This window comes from Sorex fumeus, unplaced genomic scaffold (assembly GCF_029834395.1).
Source record: "Sorex fumeus unplaced genomic scaffold, SorFum_2.1 ptg000002l, whole genome shotgun sequence".
Classification (NCBI taxonomy): domain Eukaryota; kingdom Metazoa; phylum Chordata; class Mammalia; order Eulipotyphla; family Soricidae; genus Sorex; species Sorex fumeus.
In genome coordinates this window covers 16,318,913-16,342,146 of record NW_026606059.1, presented here as the reverse complement: position 1 = coordinate 16,342,146, position 23,234 = coordinate 16,318,913, and the positions used below count along the sequence as shown (strand labels likewise).

The 23,234-nt window shown below is 35.3% G+C and overlaps 1 protein-coding gene across 6 annotated transcripts in view; it reads left to right on the top strand.

Annotated features, from left to right (window-relative positions):
- RALYL (RALY RNA binding protein like) overlaps window positions 1-23,234 on the top strand; it is a 721,318-nt gene that overhangs the window by 317,221 nt on the left and 380,863 nt on the right. For all 6 annotated transcript variants that reach the window (XM_056110847.1, XM_056110839.1, XM_056110824.1 and 3 more), the window contains one exon: window positions 15,724-16,002. In XM_056110847.1, the coding sequence (XP_055966822.1) occupies window positions 15,747-16,002 (256 nt within the window). In that variant the 5' untranslated portion in view covers window positions 15,724-15,746. The remainder of the gene's footprint in view (window positions 1-15,723; window positions 16,003-23,234) is intronic.

The window sequence follows — 23,234 nt, the reverse complement described above, 5'->3', positions numbered from 1 at the left end:
GTGATGCTTGAAATTTTGTTATAATATTAGCTGCAAGATTCCTATAAAATTATAATTATTTATAAGCATGATATAAAAATCATCAAAAACTATGATGTACCATTTATTTATTAAAACACTTGGAGTATGTTGATCCACAACCTACATTAAAACTAGTGTGCTAACTTTAAAATTGCAATGAACTCAAATATAATGTCATTAGACGCTATATCACATTCTCCAGAGGACCCGGACAAAACATTTGGGAAAGGTCCTATGTTAAACACCTAGGAACCATTTTCCAAATTTAATTTCAAAAACATTATCAGATTAACAAAATATTACGTGAGGATGTGTAAATATTCAATAAAGAAGATGTAAGTCTTCCTTGATTAACTCAATGATCTTAAAATATGTGATGTAATTTTTACAGACAAAAAATTACCACCCAGATTTCTAAATAATAGCTAAGTTACATTTTAAAGTCAAGTTTTATGTGTCAAATACAATGTTTAGTGTTAGACTTAATAATATTAAAGTTCATTAATAACAAACAAAACAAACAAACACTGTCCTCCCTTTGTTCATCAATTTTTCTCGAGCGGGCCCAATAACATCTCCATTTTGAGACTTGTTGTTACCGTGTTTGGCATATTGAATATGTGACGGGTAGCTTGCCAGGCTTTGCCATGCGGGTGAGATACTCTCATTAGCTTGCCGGGCTCTCTAAGAGGGGCAGAGGAATTGAACCCAGCTCGGCCGGACTGCTGTGTGCAAGGCAAACGCCCTACCCGCTGTGCTATTGCTCCAGCTGATTAATAATCATATCAATAATTACTAGTATTATTAAATTAGTTATAAAGTAGGGCTTTAAAAATTGTCAAGTAAATGCTCAAAATTATTCACATAGAAAGAGGCAAAAGACTGAAATCTATTTTCTTAAAACTTTAAGGAGATGATTGTGATAAATTAACAGGATTGATATAAACTAGGTATAGGGAAAAAATAATACCCAAAACTTAAGGTAGATGGTACTAGAGACATAGTACAGTGGGTAGAGTGCTTGCCTTGCATACAGCTGGTCAAGATTGATACCAGAACTTTATATAATCCTCGGAGCATTACCAGAAGTGACATCTGAACACGAAGTCAGGATTAAACCCCAAGCAGCACTGTGTGGGAAAGAAGGAAGAAAAGATGGAAGGAAAAGGAAGGAAGAAAAGATGGAAGGAAAAAGAAGGAAGGAAAGATGGAAGGAAATGGAAGGAAGAAAAGATGAAAGGAAAGATGGAAGGAAAAGGAGGAAAGATGGAAGGGGAAGGAAGGAAGGAAGGAAGGAAGGAAGGAAGGAAGGAAGGAAGGAAGGAAGGAAGGAAGGAAGGAAGGAAGGGAGGGAGGGAGGGAGGGAGGGAGGGAGGGAGGGAGGGAGGGAGGGAGGGAGGAAGGGGAGGGAATAGAAGATAAAACAGAAACAAACAGAAAAACTAAGGTTGGATTTCTTCCTAAAGTTTGGCAGATTATACTAGTTATACTTCTATAAAAAAAACTAGTGGAATGTCTTTGTATTAACTACAATACCTAATGAAGCAAGACATAAGTGAAATGATTACTACATACCACAATTACTGTTATTTCGGGAGTAAGACCTTACTAAATATTACTATTTAGTAAGCCTATAAATGGGTGATTATTAAAAATAATTTTATAGCTTATTTTCAGAGAAAAATATCCATTTTAAAATTTCTTCATTCCCAGAGTTTTTCTAATGTTTTATGGAGATTATCTTATATACCTAAGGGGATAAAGGAAATTGAATGTTTTGGATATCATCATAAAACTTTGCAGTAATAGAGATATTGTTTATTCGCCAAAAACAAATTATGTATTGAGTCACTTATTTGCAATACATGAAGAGCTAGATACTGTCACTTATAACACTTCATCTGTATTCATAGCAGTTGAGTTTAAGGAATTGTAATCACGGATTTTATCTGATCTCGATATACAATGAGCATCTTTCCTATATCCCTTTTATTGCTGTTTAATATCAAATCCAAACATTCAAGTTTATGGAGAGAAATTTACCATTGCATTTATTGGAAGATATTTATTTATATTTTAGGAAAGTACAGAAATTTCAAGAGATTGGCTATGGGATTTAATACCTGTCACTCTAGGGCCGGCCTTCTAAAGCCTCATCAATAATGATTGAAAGCTGTTCATCTCTGCAGGCGGGTTAGTAGCCGACAAGAAATCACTTACTGATCAGACTCTAACTCCCGAGGGAGCTGGTATGATTGGCAGTCGGAACAGAGAGGACAAGAGTGAAATGGGCCTATTAAGTAGGAGGGAGGGAGTGTCTCCTGTGGGCACGGCGATGTTTACTTCCCAAATTTAGGTTTATATGACCTAAGAGCTTTCAAATGGAGAAAGATGTTTTATTCAGTGGAGGCTCATGGGGGAATCAAGCAGAGTTTTATTCCAGTGAATATACAAAAACAGTTCATTCCCGGCTTCTCTTTTGCAACCTCCTATCAGGAATCAGCCACAGATGGACAGTGATGCTTTGACTCTTCATATTGGTTTCTTAACTTTTATTCATGTAACTATGTCTTTTTATGTGATTCCCAGAGGAGATGAGTGCAAAGATACAGTTTTACTCTTTCATATGATTTTTGGGAGATTTCAGTTACAGTTGGTAAATCGGTATACATTCTGAGAAAACATTATTGAGACCATCTCTGGTCATTCTCAACATACTGTCACTGACATTTTCTCTTACTATAATCATAGAATAATCTTTAAGACTTTGTGGCTGTTTCCTAAAACATAATACTTGTAGTGTAGTCAAGACTTTTCAGTGCAGAAGAGGGCCACTACAGTAATTCCTGTCATTCTTAAATAACTTGAAACACTTTCCTAGAAATACACTGATTTCAAAGGGAATGGAGGTAAAGGGTGGAATCTTTCTTTACTACTGAAAATGAATGTTTAACAGGCATTCCACCTAAGCAGGTATATAATAATTTTCTGAGATTTTAAAATTAAAAAGGAGCAGTTTCAGAACTTTCTTTGAGATAGATTTAGCATCTTCACTGCTCATTTAAAAAAAAATCAAATATCTTGGGCTAGAGAGATAGTTTAGCAGATAAGGCACTTGTCTTGTATGTGGATGACTGGGGTTTGATCCCTGGCCCGCTTATGGTCCCATAAACCCCACAAAGAGTGATATCTGAGCACCACAGGATGTAGCCCCATACCAAAATCAAAATAAAATCATTTAAATGCAACACTTTTTATCACTCATTCTCCAAGTCCATGTTCTCTCTTGAACATGTATCTTGCTTGCTTGTCTTTATTTCTTTGCTTCCTTATTTCCACTCTAGAGAAATTTGTGTTTTCTTGAAAGCATGTTCTTCCTCTTTCTCCCCTCACATCTTTCTAAATAAGTTCCAATAAAATCTAAAACTTATATATAATTATATATACATGGATATAATATAATATGTACGTATTGGATATTATATATACTTCCTTTCCATCTATGCATATGTAATATTTAAATATATAATTTATTTTAGTGTTATTCATGGCAGATAATTTATTTTTAGTTATTATTATTTTATTGCATCACCATGATTCAGTAGAGCATTACAAAGCTGTTCATGATTGGGTTTCAATCATACAATGTTCCAACACCCATCCCTCCATCAGTATAATTTCCTAGAACCCATGTCCCCATGCTGCCAGGAAAAAGCAGATAATTTAAAAGAGAAGAGTAGCATTACAAAGAATGATGCGACACTGATTACTTGTACTTAGTTGTATTTACTTATTCTGATCACTGTCCCAGTCCAATCAGAGATCTTTTAAATGATGTCTGGATTTCCACATCTTTACATTTGAGCAGCCCAACCAAGTAGATAATATCTCCTGCTGGGGTTTCCAGTGCTTCTGCAAAATAACAGTCCGAATACCAGTTTTTGTCTATGTTTGTCCTTGATATAAAAATTTTATAAGTTTCGATATCGCAACATCATAGCATATCTTTAAAGTTAGAAGAAACATGCCTCCTAATTGTTCCAATTCTTAAAGTGTTAAGTCACAAATGGGAATTAACCCCCATGGATCCGTTTCCCTTGGTCAAGCAGAAAGTACCTCATTATTGTTGATTTGACTTCTCTTTATAACACAAAGTAATCTTCTTAGGTAACTTTAAACACTAAAAAGTAATGTTGGAAGCATAGTTACCATTGACATCATGAACAGCTGTTTCATACTCACAGAACAGAGATGTCTCTAAGATTTTAGCGTGTGCTTAAATTTCCCAAGTTAGAGCAGTTTCTTCAGATGCTAGTGAATATGAGTATCCTTACTTCAGGACAATCCCTTAAAAGGAATATCATGTGAGACGTCAAGTTCCTCAGTAATTCTTTCTTATGGTCTTATCTCTATTTTAAACTTAAGCTTTGTAAATCATGGTGATTTTTTTAAGCTAGGGTTGAGGCCAGAGGTATAATACAGCGGATAAGGTAAGACACCCAAGCTTTGCCCATATTTCCCTGGGGCCCTTAGATCTCCTGGGGCATACTGGGGGTTTCCTGAGGCCTCCATACTCTACCCGATGGCCATAGGTAATCCCTGGTACCACATATCCTGGGCAGCACTGCATCCTTGCATTGAATCTCTATCTCGATTGATGGGGAACCCCACAAGGGTTACTTTGGTCATCCTAAATATTGCTTGAAAAGCCATATCCATAGGAATGCAAAGCTTTAGTAGGTTATAAATGTGGTCATAAGAGTAACACTTTCACAGTGGAATCAGAATCTTTTCAAGCCAAGGATCCCAGTAACACTCTCCAACACTGTGAAAAAGTACCGTCTAAACCAGGAAAAGAGCTGTTAGGAGGAGACCATCTAGCTGGTGCCCTGAATTTGGATACAGCCTCAGAAGCATGAGAAAAAAAATCAGCCATTTAAGTCACTCGGTCTATGACATTTTGTTATTGCAGCTTAAGTTGACTAATGCATGAACAGAGAAGTTGCATTGATTATTGGACCCCTACTTACTCATGATGTCTGACCTGTACCAGTTACTGTTCTTTCAAATTTGTCATAATTTCCACATGACTGTCTCAGACCTGCTTGAACCTAGATAATGGTTTTATGTAGGGAAAACCCTCCTTCAAATAATGGATCTCTGGTACTTTAGGAAACGTTTCTCAAGATATGAGCTGACAGTGTTATTCCTTGTTTAAATTTTTGGTAATTTATTAACTATATTTTTAAAAATGATTTTAAATTTTGCACTAAAGGTAGATATTACAAATTATTCAATCTGAACCATTCTACTTATATCCATTGATTTCCAATTTTGTTGTTAAAAAAACAAAGAAAATCATTATTTTTGTATAAATGACAGTTATATTACCTGCACCAGTACATTTAGTTATTTAGACTCTCCAATAAGATGATTAGTTTCAGTTTAAAAAAAATAAACATTTCTTTGTTAGCTAATGTTACTGTTCAAATTGACTTTGTTTCAAACTCTGCTCAACTCTAATGTTTTCTAGTTAATGTCTTTAGTCTCATATTTGTTTTAAGAGTAATGCTATTCTTATTGTTTTATTTTCAATTGCTTATAACTGCTTATAATGTAATTATTACATTACCTGCCCCTGTATGTTTAGTTATGTATCCTCAAATAAGATGCTTAGTCTCAATTTAAAAAAAATTATTTTTATTAACTAATGCTACTGTTTATTTTGTTAGCTAGCCCCACTATTTAAATCTAATGTTTTCTAGCTAAAAAGGTCTTTAGTCTCATATTTGTTCTTAAATACTAATGCTATTCTTATAGTTTTATTTCTCAGTTCCTCATAATTGATTATAATATAATTATTTATACCTTGAGCTACTTAATATTATTATTTATCTAAATTTTATGAACATTTTTATGTCCTGTTTAGTGGCATTTTTCAGTGTTTCATTCTGAAAAATCTCATATCAATTTTTGTTACATATAGCAAATTTCTCCTGAAAATATTTATTTAAAAATATAGCATATAGGGCTGGAGCGATAGTACAGTGGTTAGGGCATTTGCCTTGCACCCTTCTAACCTGGGTTTGATTTCCAGCATCCCATATGGTCCCCTGAACACCGCCAGGAGTGCATGAGTCAGGAGTAATCCCTACGCATCACCCAGTGTGACCCAAAAAGCAAAAAATAAATAAATTTAAAATATATATAGCATGTATATAAAATATATATGTAGCATATATAGCATAAGGGATTGGAGCAATAGCACAGCGGTAGAGCGTTTGCCTTGCACACAGCCAACATAGCCAACCCAAGTTTGATTCCTCCCCCCCTCTCGGAGAGCCCAGCAAGCTACCGAGAGTATCTCGCCTGCACGACAAAGCCTGGCAAGCTACCCGTGATGTACTTGATATGCCAAACACAGTAACAAGTCTCATGATGGAGACGTTACTGGCCCCACTCGACAAATCGATGAACAGCAGGAGGACCGTGACCATGATATATAGCATGTTACTTTTCTTCTCGGTAGATTTTTATTAAAACCAAGATATCTCTTATCTGTATTTTTATAAGCAAACAAGTACTTTTAATAGGAAAATAAAGGCTAGGTTTGTATGTTTTCACATGGTACATTGTCACTGTCACTGTCCTCCCTTTGTTCATCGATTTGCTCGAGCAGGCCCAGTAACATTGTGAGACTTGTTACTGTGTTTGGCATATCGAATATGTCACGGGTAGCTTGCCAGGCTTTGCCGTGCATGCAAGATACTCTCCATAGCTTGCCAGGCTCTCCGAAAAGGGCAGAGGAACCAAACTCTGGTTGGCTGGGTCGCCCGCGTTCAAGTCAAATGCCCTACCAGCTGTGCTATCGCTACTTAATATTATGGTACAGTTGCACAATAATACACTTTGAGGTACATTGTTTAAAATATATAAAGAATAATTTTCTGTGAACATGGTTAATATTTCAAACATGAAAAGTAGATAATTTCTCTTTTTGCTTTTTGATTCATAATTGTAGTAACTAAATTTCAGTGCAAAAACTGCTGGTAAAAGACTGAAAAATCTATCATGTTGTCTTAATTTCTTCATAATTAGCCATTAAATTTTTGACATTAAATTCAATATATTAAGCAAGAATCTATGGATTTAACAAAAGAAACAATAATACCTTTATTAATTGTTAAATAATGATGTTTTTCACAGCTGACATTTCTTGGAAGTGGCAAAATCTAATTCATTTGCTCAGAGTACAAGTATTTCTCTGAACACTGAGTACTTAGTAACTATTGCTTTTCTTTTGTGCTAACAAGTATTTCTCTGAACACAGAGAACTTAGTAACCATGACTTTCCTTTTGTGCTAGCCTAGCTAAACTCTTCAACCTTATATATTTTTGTACACTAGAGTATCTTCATCTAATTTGGTTTATGACTCCTCCTTTTCTGTCTAAGAAACAGAAATGTAGCATTTTGATTGCAGTATTTATGGAAGGATTAGTGAGTACATAACATTTACCCGAAGTCATTTTCTTTTTGTTTCTGTTTTAGGGTCCACTTATTAGTCTTCAGAGCTCATTCCTGGCTCAGTGCTCAGGGATTACTCCTAGCAAGCACCGGTGACCATCTACAGCCTTGAGGTGGAAGATAGGTCAGCAACGTACAGGATCAGAGCTACCTCTGGTCCCAAAACACATTTTTGTACTCTGCAGGAATAGAAAGGAGTTCAATCTTTCTAGGAAATAGTGCAGGATTTATAACTAAATCAAAAAGATTTTTTTTCATCCTACTTGTCACAGTGCTTGCAATTTATCCTCTGCTTCATTTGTCTTAAGTGTTCATGTGAGAAACTTTGAAATCTGAAAAATAGAAGCAAACTAAATGCTTACCAAGAACTAGAAGGAATGGTGATATATCTATTTTATGTGACTAACTCAGGTCTAGTGAGATTACTGAATGGCGTAACAAGAGAGATGGTTAAGTAATATGCAATGGCTCCTGATATGTGGATTATGATAACAAACTTTAAAAATGTATTTTATTTTATACAACACAATTTACAACATGGTTAGTGATAGGGTCACTGTCACTATTCTCCAGTTATTCATCGATTTGCTCAAGTGGGCCCAGTAACGTCTCCATTGTGAGACTTGTTGTTACTGTGTGTGGCATACTGAATACGTCACGGGTGACTTGCCAGGCATTGCCTTGTAGGCGAGATACTCTCAGTAGCTTGCCGAGCTCTCAGAGAGGGGCGGAGGAATTGAACCTGGTTCGGTCGGGTGGGTCCGGTGGGCCATGTGCAAGGCAAATGCCCTACCACTGTGATAGGGTTGCATGCAGAAAATATTCTAGCTCCAAACTCTGCACCAGAGTGTCTGTGTCCCTCCCCCTGTTCCATTGTCCTGGCCCCTGTCCCCATGCTATCTCTTCCTACCCTACTGCCTTTATAAACTTCCTACCAAATACCAGTTCTCAGTTTCCTGTTTTCTTTGGGCTTTTGTTATTTCCTTATTATCTGTCTTTATATACCACCTATGAGGGAGGTCGTCCTATATCTATTCTTTTCCTAACTTCACTAGGCATGATACTCTGTATAGTCTTTCATGTAAATTACTTGATATCACTTTTTTTTCTGATTCCAGAGTAGTGTTCCACTGTGTGTCAATACCTTAGCTTCTTTATCAAGTCTTCTGTTCATAGCTCCTTGGATTGTTTCCATATTTGAGCTATTGTGAATAGTGCTGCAATGAACATAGGAGTGCAGATGTCTTCTCCGAAGAGTTTTTGTGCTCTTGGAGTAGATGCTAAGAAATGGAATTGGGGGACCACGCATCAGCTCAATCCCTAGTTCTAGAGAGGTGATCAAATTATTTTCCATAAAGGTTGGATGAGTCGCATTCCTAACAGCAGTGAATGGGGCTCTGCTTTTTCTCCGTATTCATTGGTCTTTGTTCTTTGTGATGTGTGACAGTCTCATGGATATGCAATTATAATCTCATTGTTGTTTTGATTTACATTTCCCTGATGATAAATGATATGGAGGACTTTTTTACATACCTCCTAGACATATGTATGTATTCTGATAAAATTTTAATCTAAATGCTAGGAGAAAAAGAATTACACCAAAATTTAACAAAAAATGTCCTTAGACTGGGATTGAATTTTTTCACTTAAGTATATGGTCCATAAAATACTTTTAATAAAGAGCATTTATCTTTCCCGGTAATTAAGTATTTAGTCTTCATCATAATTGTGATATTTATCTTCATGATATTACCAAATTTGGTTGGTTAGTTCCCAATGGTAAATGAATATCAAGTGCTTATTCATAACACTTAAGATATGTTTTAAAAACCTGTCACTACTCTGGTGGAAATAAATGGCATCTTTCTAAATTATGGATGGTGTTCTGAAAAATGATGGGTCTCATTCTCCTAACCCTGAAAAAGCCTTGAATATGGCACTTTAAAAAAAAAAATCTCAGGGCTAGGACGAAGAAGACGTTACTGGCACCTGCTCGAGGCAATCGACGAACAACAGGGTGGTCGTGATCATGATCGTTCTGAAAAATGCTATGAGAATAATTTTGCATTTATTTTTTATTTTGTTATTAAGAAATGTTTTAGTTTATTGTCAGTTTTCTCAAGTTCTGTAGTGTTTATATCAACCTATTCAATTAAAATGCATTTTACTACATGTAGATAATCTTAAAGTACTTAGAAATAGAAAACAACTGTGTCTTTGTAGATGCTGAGAAATTGGTTGTTTTCCCATTAATCTTTACAATGTCCTTTAATGATGCATTCAAATATCTGCTTCTGGAAGTGCCCTCTAACTCCCTCCACTAGATTAATTGGGGTGTCTTGCAGCATTTACCATACTGCCAGTCTCTCTACCCCCAACCCCACCACAGCCCCCCAGAACCTGTTACCTTCTAACCATGTGTCTGTCTTAGAGAAAAAGTTTCTTTTTGTTTCATTAGAAACCTAGTAATCAAAAGTTAAGTCATCTGTCAATATGATACTTGTGAGTAAAATCATACTTTTTAAAAAAAATATCTATGCCTAATTTCACATAGCATAATGCCCTCTCTATCTAGATTGTTGCAAAATTCGGGATTTGAACTTACATTTTCCTGAGTAGTTTTTAATTGTTTCCATATACCACATTGTCTTTTCACCTTGCCCAACAGTGAGCACTTGTATTGTTTTTCGTTTTTAGCTACTCCCATAATACTGTAATAACAAGTTTTGTCTTTGTTTTTTTGGGGGGTCACCCGGCAATGCACAGGGATTACTCCTGGCTCTGAACTCAGGAATTACTCCAGGCAGTGCTCAGGGGATCATATGGGATGCTGGAAATTGAACCCGGTTGGCTGCGTGCAAGGCAAATGCCCTAGCCACTATGCTATCACTTCAGCCCCCAGCAATAACAAGTTTTTCTTAAGTTCTTATATTGATATTTCTGGCTGATTTTCTTGAAAATATGATTCTTATTATTTTGTTGCTCATTTTCAATTTTAGATAAGTATCTGGGTGGATCTCAAATTTAGATGGGAATTTCAGCACTACCTAGATCAAGAAAATGATAGAATTCATTGCTCTGCTAATGATTTTCTATTCTCAAAAAGGTTCTCTATCTTTATCTAAAGCATATTTTATTTTATTTATGGAGCAATAGCACAGCGGTAGGCCGTTTGCCTTGCACGCAGCCAACATGGCCGACCCGAGTTCGATTCCTCCGCCCCTCTCGGAGAGCCCGGCAAGCTACCGAGAGTATCTCGCCCACACGGCAGAGCCTGGCAAGCTCCCCGTGACGTATTCGATATGCCAGACACAGTAACAACAAAGTCTGCAATGGAGACGTTACTGGGCCCGCTCGAGCAAATCGATGATCAACAGGAGGGCCTTTACTTTTACTTTATATACATATTTATTGATTTGCATATTTACTTATTTATTTTGAATTTGGGACTCTGTGCTTGGGGTTAGCTCCTTGCAGCTTTCAAGGATTCAGTGTTGGGTATAGAAACTGGACTTCCTGAATATAAAGCATGTGCTTAGCACTTCGAAGTATTTCTTTGTACCTATAAAGTACATTTTGTTATCTCCTTTACTTTATAATTAATGTATTCCTTTTAAATACAAGGTAGAAATATTCCTACAAACAAATATACAAAAACTATCTAACCACAGTCTTTATGATTTTCTAGAACATTCTGCATTTCAGACTGTCATTTCCAGAACAAAAGCCCCTGCTCTTAAAGTAGTATTCTTTGGCAGTCACTTAAAACTCTTGTTTGTTCTTCTGAAGCATATCTAATACTATCATATCTTTCATAAATTTGGGAAAACAAAAGTATGCCTCAAGACAAGACATATAAAATTAAATTTTGATTTATGATTATCCTATATATCAAAGCATCGTTAGTCTTTTGGGAGTAAATATTTATTTTAAGTAATGCCTCAATTTAACTTGAGTGAAATCTTAAAATTCAATACTTTGACCATATTATCCACAGATCAACTCCTCAAAACTTAGGCTTATTGATAGAACTTTGAAACATGTAGACATGGAAAGTTTTCATCATTGCAGACAAGTCCTGGAATGTCAGTGGTTTACAAGTCATCTTTTATTGCACAGCATAATTTACAGACACCTAACTTTATTTAAATCTACCTTTAAAAGAAGGAGGTGATATCTAGATTTTATTATGCTCTCAGTGAAAAATTCATTTCCCATTGTTATGTATGGTGTAGTTATAAATTCCCTTCTCTATTATCAATCTTTGATTTTCATATAAGGTTTTCCCTCAACATCTTTCAGTGTAGAGGGATCTTTGATTTTTCTCTTTACCACTGGGTTTTAATAACTTAATTATAATACATTTGAGAATGATTTTATTTCTATTTTTAGACTTGAAAGAAGTTAATGGGATTCACAGCATCATATATTTTTCATTAAACTTAGGGGAAAGTTGGCCATTTTCTTTAAAATATATTTTCAAGTATGTTAGATAGTTTGATGCTATCATATAATTCACTGAGCCTCTCTTTTTCTTTGGTAATTTATCTCCACAATGCATTTAAGATAGTCTATTTTTTTAAAAAAATTTAAATTAACAAACATTTTCTGCTATAGAATCTTAAAACCTCTAAAATCAACCAGCATGAATCTAAAATTTCAAACATGCTTGGTATTTTACGCAGTCCATTTGATTCCCTGTTATATCTTTAATAACTTACCAGGTAATGGATCATATTGTTTTAATTCTTAGAATCTCCAGTTTTTATTGCATGATGAAAGTTCTGAATTTAATTTATCTTGAGTACTTTTGATCCTTATGAGAAACATTTTTTTTTATCTTTCTAAAATCTGGCCCTTCATGTATCTAAACATAATCCCTCATACAAGTAATTTGGAATTTGCACCATTGCTCATAGTGATGGTTAGCTTTTTGTGTCTGGAATCATTCAACACACAGCTTTCCAAAAAAAAGAAAAATGAAAGAGAGAGATATGTGTCTCACAGTAGTTCACCCTTTGCAGGCATATTCTAAGCATCAGCTTAAATGCAAGAGACAGTTAAAATCATTTCGGAACTACTTTCTGTATAGCTTTCCTTTCTAGGAATCTGCATCACAAATTCCAGCATCCTTGAACTCCTATGGCTGTCTCTCTCTCTCTCTCTCTCTCTCTCTCTCTCTCTCTCTCTCTCTCTCTCTCTCTCTCTCTCTCTCTCCCCCCTTTCTCTCTGTGTTTGTCTCTTTTGTTCTCTCTCTCAACATCATTTCCAGAAATATACCCTAGTCCTTTACTTGATTTTCAGTTTTCTCTTTTTCTCTCAAATATCATTGCCCTGTGATGTTTAATGTCTGGAAAGTTGATTATTTCATCTATTTTAGCTTGGATTTCTGGCTGTTTGAGTCAGGTCATTTAATATAACCTCTGTTATTTCATCATGACTAAAAGTGGAAGTCCTTCCTTAGATAATTGAAAATCCATATAGTAAATAAAACAAGCTCTTACCAAAAGAGCTGAGGCTTGATTTTGTAAAGAATATTGAAATTATGATATATATAATAAAACTTATTGAATATTCTAAACTAGTTAGATGAGTCAGAGATTATACATCTATAGTTTTATAGTGATTAAGAATTGTTAAGTAGAATCACATAAGAGGTATCTGGAGTTATAATTATTAGAGTCAGCCTTAAAGGATGGAATTAGCGGATGCTTGCATGTACAGTGATTTTAATACAGAGTCGGACCCTCTACTTGACACACTCATTGACTTAGATGTCCCACATTAATCCATGGAAGTAGATTAAATTTTCACTTTCTCCATTTTATCTCTGTCCTAGAAATATAATGTTAACCATAAAAATTTTTCCCTTTCTTAAAAGTAACTGAAATAATCTCTGAAAATACTGTCACATAAAAGAAAACAATGTTTTGGCAGATTATATTGCAGCTTTTGACTTAATATGGTAAGAAAATTAACCATTTCTGAGCCCACAAAAGTAAACCTTTTTTCTTCTCCCTTGATATGACTAATATCTACTAGCCTATGCAAAGAAGATAACAGTTTGTTTAAAATACATAGATACACCCATGCATACACATAGCCTTTGATTTTCTCATTACAATTGATTCTCAAAGCATTTGTCTTGAGATATGCAATAGCCCAAATCACAAAAATTTAAAATGTATCAGCTTTCTTCTACTTCAACTCTAATCATGAATAATTCATAAGGAACCACTAGCATGTAGCAAAGATGAACAAAATCAAGGGAACAATCTAATACTTGTTTTTAATTTTGTCATACTTAGTTTTTCTGTGAGTCACTAAGTTTCATGACATTGGTCTTTAATATAAAGAGATATGTGATATTGACTGTCCAACAGTTATCAAATTTTTCTTATCATTTACTATGTATTACATTAAAATATCAGCTGAAGAGTAAGAATTTTTATGTTCTCTGGTTATTGAATCAGCAGTAGTCAAAATGTTTATTAATTATATTTCCAAGCCTATTCAATTTGCATGCCATAAAGATGTTACCAATTTATTCAATTAAAAATATTATTATTTATTTTGAAAATGATATTCACTTATTAATTATTTGTCACTCAAGTTATTTTTAACTGGACTCATAAGGTATGATTGTATTTGTTGAATCTGGGATAGATAGTACAGAGTTTGCGCCACGTTGAATGCGACCCAGCAGATTCAAACATCAGTGCCACAGGACCCTAACCCGGCACTCTACCACCAGGCATGTGGGCTGTTCATCACTTGGAGGTGACCTCAGACATTCTGGGCATCACTTGAGTGACCCAACATTTAGAAAGCATATGTATGTTCATCAATGATGGTGAAAGTCAGAGATTCTACTCTGGCTGCCATTTTAGAGTTAATAGATTGGTTTCTTGAAATAATTATGTACTTTAATTCTATCTGGCAAATGCCTGATATCTGACTAAAAGTGTTCAATACTGTCACACAGTCACACACTGTCACACTGTCCTTCCATTGTTCATCGATTTGCTCGAGCAGGCCCAGAAATGTCTTCATTTTGAGACTTGTTGTTACTGTGTTTGGCATATTTAATATGTCATGGGTAGCTTGACAGGCTTTGCCGTGTGGGCGAGATCCTCTTGGTACCTTGCCGGGCTCTCAGAGAGGGGCAGAGGAATCGAACCCGGCTCAGGAGGGCTGGCTGCGGGCAAGGCAAATACCCTACCGCTGTGCTATCGCTCCAATTAATGAATGGATGAATTTTAAAGCTTTGAAATATGTCTCGTAGTACTGGACTAAGTAAAATTATTTCTGAGTACATTGAATTATTTCTAAGTTCATTGAGTTTAATTTTTTCTTTAAAGTACTATTAAACACTTTAGACTAAAAAAAAACTCTTCCAGACCCCCAAAATAATTTTTAAAAATAGGCATAGCCCTTAGGTACCAGAATCCTTGAGTTAAATCTATTAGAAATGAGGTTGAGAATAAAAACTTCAACAGTCTACTACTTTGCCGATAATTGTTAAAATTATCTTTAAATGTCTTTTTAAAAATAGCATGTGATATGGCTCAATTTAAGAACATAAAAAAATTCTGATTAATGTCTTTATCCTCAAAATCCTGCTTTTATGTTAACTTTTCTAATTTAATTTTTGACTTATTATTTTCTTCTGCAGTATTAAGAATATGAATTGCTAGTTTCTTATAGAATGGCTTTGATAATGAAGTATAAGATATGTCTATTATAAAACTATGGCAATATAAATGCATGTTGTCAGTTAACTGAAGTTGCATTATTGTAATCCGTCATCAGGCTGGGGCGTACTGAATTTTCTATTTGTTGCTAGAACAAGGTGATCAGTCTTTTGCCTCAAACTGTTTCTTAAAAAACTGATAGACTTTTTTTAAGCTACAAAAATGTTTCCATGTTTTGAAGAAATGAGTCAAAGATTTATTTGTAACTAGATACTAATTGTAACCATTTTTCTACAGTATTTAGCAATGAAATGTTCAACCTTATTAATAATCATTATTTTAATTAAAGAAAATCAGCAATACTTAGGGATTTGTGGCTATTATATAAACTATTGGAAAAAAATGTTAAAAGTCTATGATGTCCGTTCAATCAAATTATTTACCTTGTGGTCATTTGTATTTTTGTTGTTGTTGTTGCTTAAGGACTAAAATCCGGTGAGCCAACCATGACTGGCAAAACCCAGACCAGCAACGTCACCAATAAGAATGACCCCAAGTCCATCAACTCCCGTGTTTTCATCGGCAATCTAAATACAGCCATTGTCAAGAAAGGTGACATTGAAGCCATTTTTTCAAAATATGGAAAAATAGTTGGATGTTCAGTCCACAAAGGATATGCATTTGTCCAGTACATGAGTGAGCGGCATGCAAGAGCTGCAGTGGCCGGAGAAAATGCCAGGATCATCGCAGGTCAACCGCTCGGTAAGTCATGCATGGTTACATATTCCACATTGGTGTTATAGCTCTCTCATAAGTCTGAATACGGTCTTATTGCTTAAAAGCCAGCACTGTCACAGTATCTTTAATTATAGAACTTATATACGTATTATGAGTATTACTTTATTTGCTTTTTAACGTTTATCTTATTTTCTTTACTAAATTTAAATGTGAGACTAAGCCTGCTTTATAGTAATGTAATTTTTACCTCCACAAATCCTAAGTGAACCAAGAAACTTAACAATATCCATCATTTTAAAATTCATTTGGCTTCAAATTGTTTTACTGTGCTACACAAAAAATATAACTTTGTTTTTAATACGTATGGCACTTGACCTGAGGGGTTAGTGTATTTCACGTTTATCATTTGGGTGGTATAAGATATAAAAATATAGTGAAAAAGTGCATTTAAAAGCTAAAAAGGACTACCCCAATCTGGTTAGGAATTTTATATATCGTGCTTTTTCAATAATGATTAATATATTTACATGCATGTTTAATTTACATGTACATGAGTGAGCGACATGAAAGAGCCGCAGTAGCTGGTGAAAATGTGATTACATGTGGTTTCATGAGATCGATTACATGTGGTTGCATATGATTGATTGATTTACATGCATACAATACCCAAAGTTCAATATTGTACATTAAAGAAAAGAGAATATAATCTGATGTACAACGAAAATTTTTTGGAGAAAATTTTTTGGAGAAAATCTTCCATAATTTAAGCCAAATTGTATTTTTATTTACAACATAAATAAAAACTTATTGTCAAGTTTTCTATATGAGTAAAATTTTAATATATCTGTATTTGCCTATTATTTTTATCGTTCTATTGCATGATACACTCATATATCAAACTGAGTATACAATTCATTTTTCTGTATATGGAATAGCAGTCTAAGCTTCAAAGACACAGCGTAAAAGTCCTGGTTTCGCCAGACCACTTAATTTCTCCCGTTGGCTTCCTCATCACAAAAATGGAATTTTTTTCATGCAATTTTCAATAAAAACTCATGAATCTTCTCTTTCCTCCACATTCAGTTACAATCTATTATATGTTTTGTATTGACAATATGACCCAGACTGTTTCTGTGACAATAATTTTTTTATACATGTCATTAAATCAAATTCTACCTCTCTCCTCTTCTGCCCAGAGTCTCATTAAAAACAGTAAAGAGTGGCCAGAGTGTTTTTAGAGGATGCCAGGCACTGGCCTTGCATGTGACCAATTCAGCCAACGCTGGCTCAAAATCCTACAACACATAGAATTGTTGGCACGTGCCAGAAGTCACACCTGAGCAGGAAATAATCCTAAAAACCATGGAATTGACCCAACAAACCCCACCCCCAAAATTAAATTAAATTGGATAAATTTAAAAACCATAAAGGAGGACCAGAGAAGTAGCTCACGTCTCAGAGCATGTGACTAGCTGGTGCAACACCCTGATCACTGTTACAATAGAGTTTCCTTCTCTGTTTTTAAGACTCATTGTTTCCTCTGCTCAGAGAGGGATCTTTGCTGATTAGTTAGCCTTTGCTCTCAACTATGCTGCGCTTAACTTTTACTTTCCCAGAGAAGCTTTTTATCTGACCAATCTATCCAAAATGATATGATCTTCTGTCTTCCTACCAGAACCTTCAATTCCATTCCTAATAGTATCTATTTTTCATAGGTCTAAAAAATGAACACAGTTTTATTTATTATGCTGCCTCAGTAATAATCACCAACATAAAAATCATGATAAAGAAATGAGCTAAAGACATAGGAAATCAAGTTCTAAGAGTGTTATTCCACTATCAAGTTATATATTTAGCCATGAAAGTGGAAAAGTTTGAAATTCAATAAAATGAGAGTGATATCCGAGGTAATAACTCTGAGGGAAGAAAACAATGCCTGCTATAGACCTTCATGTTTATAACCATTGACCTGTAGAAACATAGTTTGAATTTATATTTTTTTGTACTTAAAGGGATAGAGGGAGTGTGGGGGGGGGGGGATACTGGGATCCGTGGTGGTGGGAAATGGGCACTGGTGGAGGGATGGGTATTAGATCAGTGTATAACTGAAACCCAAGCACAAAAATTTGTAAGTCTACAACTGTACCTTGTGGCATTTCACTAATAAAAATTTAAAAAAAGAGAGAAGTAATACTTGTCAAAAGATACTAGTAAGATCTTTTATTATTTTTTTTATTTTGTAAGTTAGTTCACAATATTTGATTACATTTAATATATAAACACCAATTCAACCACCATACACCTTCCTACCACCTTATTTTGGATGTTTCCATTCCAAACCCCAATCCCTGTCTCAAAGCAGAACTGAAATAATATATTTTGTATTATTTGTTATGAAAAACAGCTGAAAATGTTACAAAAAAGTGTCCTTAGAGAAAAAGTGTAAAGATTATTGTATTTCAACAAGGGCCGTTAAAACCTTCTTATAAGAGAAGATTGAGCCTTATGTGCATATGCATTTATATATATGTAAAAATATATCTTTCCCCCCTAAGATTGGTTGCCTACCACCTTAAACCCCATCAAATGTGATGCAGTACTCTTGGAGTATGGGTAGCGTGTGTGGTATGAGTGGTCCAAGAATAGGTTCACCGTGGGTGAGGCTCGGCCCCAGCATGTGGAGAGTGGCCATGAGATGGCAGTGCTTGAGTTCTGTAGGTTTTTGGCTGCTGGGACTGTGTCCCTTGGGGTGGGGAGGAGTCTCACCTGCCCCCCTCCTGGGCACCCCGAGTGAATCAGCCTGTCAGTGGTCTGGCAGCGGCAGCATGGTTATGGAGAGAGTCATGTTATGCTCCCTTCTGGGAAGAAGGACATGTGATCTAGATGGTGGCCAATGGCGAGATTTTCCGGCATGAGCCAGAAGTGGCTTATGGGCGAAACTGCTGATTCATCGTAGAAGACAAGGGAATATGGGCAGGGGATCTCTATTTCCAGTCCTGTTGAACCCAGAGTTCTTAGTCACAAACTCCCACATACCTGGGTTTTCTGGGGACTCACCGTGGATAAGGCTAGGCCACAGCTTGTGGAGAGTGGCCTTGAGCAGGGCGGCAATTGGATGCTGGAGGTTTACAGCTGCCAGTTTGGGTCCTTTGGGCTGGGGAGATCTTTTTTAATTTGTGCCATTTCCCCTTAGTTTCTCGTTCTACTCCTTTACCTCAGTGTGCATTTTTTACCACTTCTCTTCTATATTTTAATTCTTATATCACAACATGGGTCTCATTCTCCTAAAGAGCCTTGAATATAATCTCAGGGCTAGGATGAAAGAGACGTTATTGGGACCTGCTCGAGGCAATCGACGAATAACAGGATGATGAAATGATGAAAATGAAATGAAAATATCACAACAACATCTGAGCTAATTCAGAGAACTCTCCATTTATTGTCTGTATCCTAATTGAAACAGAAATAGATCATGGTTGTAGACATATTCAGTATTTATAATCGTTATAAGGTCAATTTAAAGCCATGTTCCCTTATTATTTTCTGTAGCTAATTTTTGAGGGTCCCATTTGCCATCGCCACTCAGTTGATCACTATGTTCTTTGCAAGGGATGTGACAGAGGCTCTTCTTGGCCTGATAATGCCGCCTCAATCTTAGGGCACAGCAGTTGTCTGAGAAGATATATCTGCTCAATATTTCTTATCATATGTTTGGAATTATGACAATTGAAAGAACTTCCAGTAAATAAATTGGATAAAAACATAGATTGCTGAGATCACATCATTCCAAATATCTATCACTGCATATTTCCAACACTGCAGAGAAAGGGAAACTTGGTTCCAACTCACTTTGTTTGCAAAATATATTGGTTGCAAAAAGTCAGATAAAAATCTCTGACTTTCTGCCTTTGTTATGTTAAGGAGGCTTGCTACTTACTTTGGAAAGGAAAATGTGATTGCATTTTGATCCACATTACTCGGTTATTTTACATGTTCATCAATGAAATTATTCTAATGCTTGAGCTATAGCACAGTGGGTAGGGCATTTGCCTTGCACGCGCTGGTCCAGCTGACCTGAGTTCGATTCGTCAGCCCCTCTCGGAGAGCCCAGCAAGCTACCAAGAGTATCTTGCCCGCACGGCAAAGCCTGGCAAGCTCCCCATGATGTATTAAATATGCCAAACACAGTAACAAGTTTCACAATGTTACTGGGCCCACTCGAGCAAAATCGATGAACAATGGGAGGACAGTAATAGTGACAGTGACTTTAAAAATTATATAAATTTCTATAATCCAATGCTTTTTACACAAAAATATTCTTCTGAATTTTACTATGTAATTTATTTTAATAAAAATTTTAAAACTAAAATACTAATACTCTCTTAATATTTCATTGAATATAAATTATAACTTTTAAAATTTGTAGTATTTATTATATCTAACGTAAATTAGTTACTGGAACTTTTCCTTACTCAAGTACATTCACATAAAGGTAAAAGAAAACCTTTTAAATATTCAGTAATGATCATTTTTATGTGGAATGTCTCAAATAAAGTGTCCTTTTATACCAAAATATGCAGAGATTGGAGACTAGCTCTAGATCAGTGCCAATTTCTGCTGATTGCGCTGTCTTGATTACACTCAGGCTATAAATAAACACTTGAAATGTCTTTATTTTTAGATTATTTTACTGTTATACTTTTCTTTAAAGGTACGAAACATGTAGGCCAATCATTACAGTGCTGTTTTTTCCCTTGGGTTCAGACTCCAACATATTTAATATTCTGGGCAGTTAAACAAAAGCAAATTTTACTTATTTCCTCAAACTTTAAAATATATCTTAATTTTTGTTTTGCTTTGAATTTACAAACTCAAGAAATTAGATTTAATTAGATGGAACCAAACATAAAAAGTTGATTGCTCTTTAGAAATTGTTCTTGATCTAAAAATCTATAGAGAGAGGCCAGAGAGACAGTTGAGCTAGTAGGGTTCTTGCCTTGCATGCTGCTAACCAGAGTTCAATCCCCAGGACAATTATCCTCACTGGACCCTCACCAGAAGTGATTTCTGAGGGCAGAGTCATCAGTAGGTTCTGAACACTACCTGGTATGGCCCCACAAAACCAAACCAAACCAAAACAAAACAGATTTCTAAAAAGGAAACACGAGAGAATGAAACCTCTGATTCCTGCCATTGAGTATCAAAGTCTAGCTTAGAAAAAGAATACTTAAAATAGAGAATTAAATACATTTTATCACATTAGAAATGTCTGTAAAATGCTAAAGAAATTCAAAGAAGACTCATGATGAATAAAAATTAATTTTAAAGAAAATCTAGTTAATATTCTTAGTCCTCTTATTCCTGGAGGAATGAAAACGCATTAGCAGGGAGAAAAATTCAAAAAGCAGTGCTGGGTAAGAACAAAGAGAAAAACAAAACCAATGCTTGTAACAAAGCATCCAGTTTCCTCTCTGGAAATGGATTGCAAGTAGGTTTTAATCTCAGCTATCATTTTGCATCCACAGTGATTTTTTTGAACTATAAATCCAATTATGCCACTCTCTAATGAAAAGAAAATTTAGTGATACATCATTGTTCAGAAAATAAAAACAAAACACATCTTTGTGGCTACTCAGAAACTTGTGCTTGATTTGTTCTTGCTGCTTTTCAAAATCACGTCATTGTTCTCCTCAGCCTTGTTCTTTGATTCATCCAAATTGACTTAAATCCATTCTTTCAAGTCAACTGCTTTACTAATCCAGGATCTTTGCACTCAGTCTTTACAGGGAATTTCTTCACTCCTCTGCCTTTCTTACCCACTCTTCATTCCATTCACTTGGCTATTCATTCTTAAGATATCAGATAAAATTTACTTTTGGGAAATCTGCTTTCATTTCCCAAATTTAGATTAAAAGTTTGACTTCTCTTCTAGTACCTTTTATTTTAAGCTATATGTTTATATTTACTGCCTTGTCAGTGATGTCTATTGCAATTTCCTTGTCACTCTTGTCTATAAAAATGCATAATAATACTTAGCTCCTGGTTGAAACTTGGGTGGGTAAACAGTAAGTATATGCTGGCAAATGGTTAGAAGGCAAAAAAATAGGTGGATTTTTGTAAAGGGCATCACTGATACCGCTCCCCCATCCATTGAAATAATACAACAAAAGAAAGTCAGAGAGGAAAAAGAATGAGAAAAAAGGAAAAGAGGAGAAAGAAATAGGGAACTTAAATTTTCCTAGAAGGTGAGTATTATGGGTAGTTTGAAGATGCAGTGAAAAGGAAGATACATGTCTTTCTTTGTAAGAAAACTAGCCAGTTTCTTCAGTCAGAATTCCCAGAGTATTTATTCAATAGGCCCGTTTCAATTTTTCTGTATATAACTCCATCTTTAGTAGGCATCAGAATGAACACAAATATTATCAAAGATTGTAGTAAGCAGTTTTCATGAACTCCCCTTACTTTTCTTAAAATGGCATCATTTCATAATTTGCTCCGCTTTTCACAATATTTCATCATTGTCAAACACTTTTGAACACATATTATTTTCTTAGATTTTTAATACCAATGATGAGAGGCAAGTAATGTATAAAATATATTCCGTATGTATGTTGGAAATAGATAAAGGACCAAACGTGATAGCTTCTCGGTACCTGTATTGCAAACCATACTACCAAAAGTAGAGAGAGAGAGAGAGAGTATGGGGTAAATTGTCTGTCATAGAGGCAGGGGAATGATTGGAAAGGAGGGGAGTGTATACTGGGGACATTGGTGGTAGAGAATGTGCACTGGTTGAGGGATGGGTGTTTGATCATTGTGTGATTGTAACCCAAACATGAAAGCTTTGTAACTTTATCTCCCAGTGATACAATAAAAAATAAAAAATAAAATATATCCTATTCTGATTCCTAAGAACTCAAATTTTGACACATTAACTTCCCCTACAAGGAGAAATTACAGGGATTAAGGTTCTTCTTTTAAATGATTGACTCCTAAAAAACCTGAGTGCCCGAGAACAGATGACTGGTTAAAGAAACTTTGGTACATTTACACAATGGAGTACTATGTAGCTGTTAGAAAAGATGAAGTTATGAAATTTACATACAAGTGGTACTACATGGAAAGTATCATGTTAAGCGAAATGAGTCAGAAAGAGCGGGATAGACACAGAAAGATTGCATTCATCTGGGGAACATAAAGCAACAAAACGGGAGACTAACACCCAGGAAGGGCTCATATTAGTACCAGGAATTTTG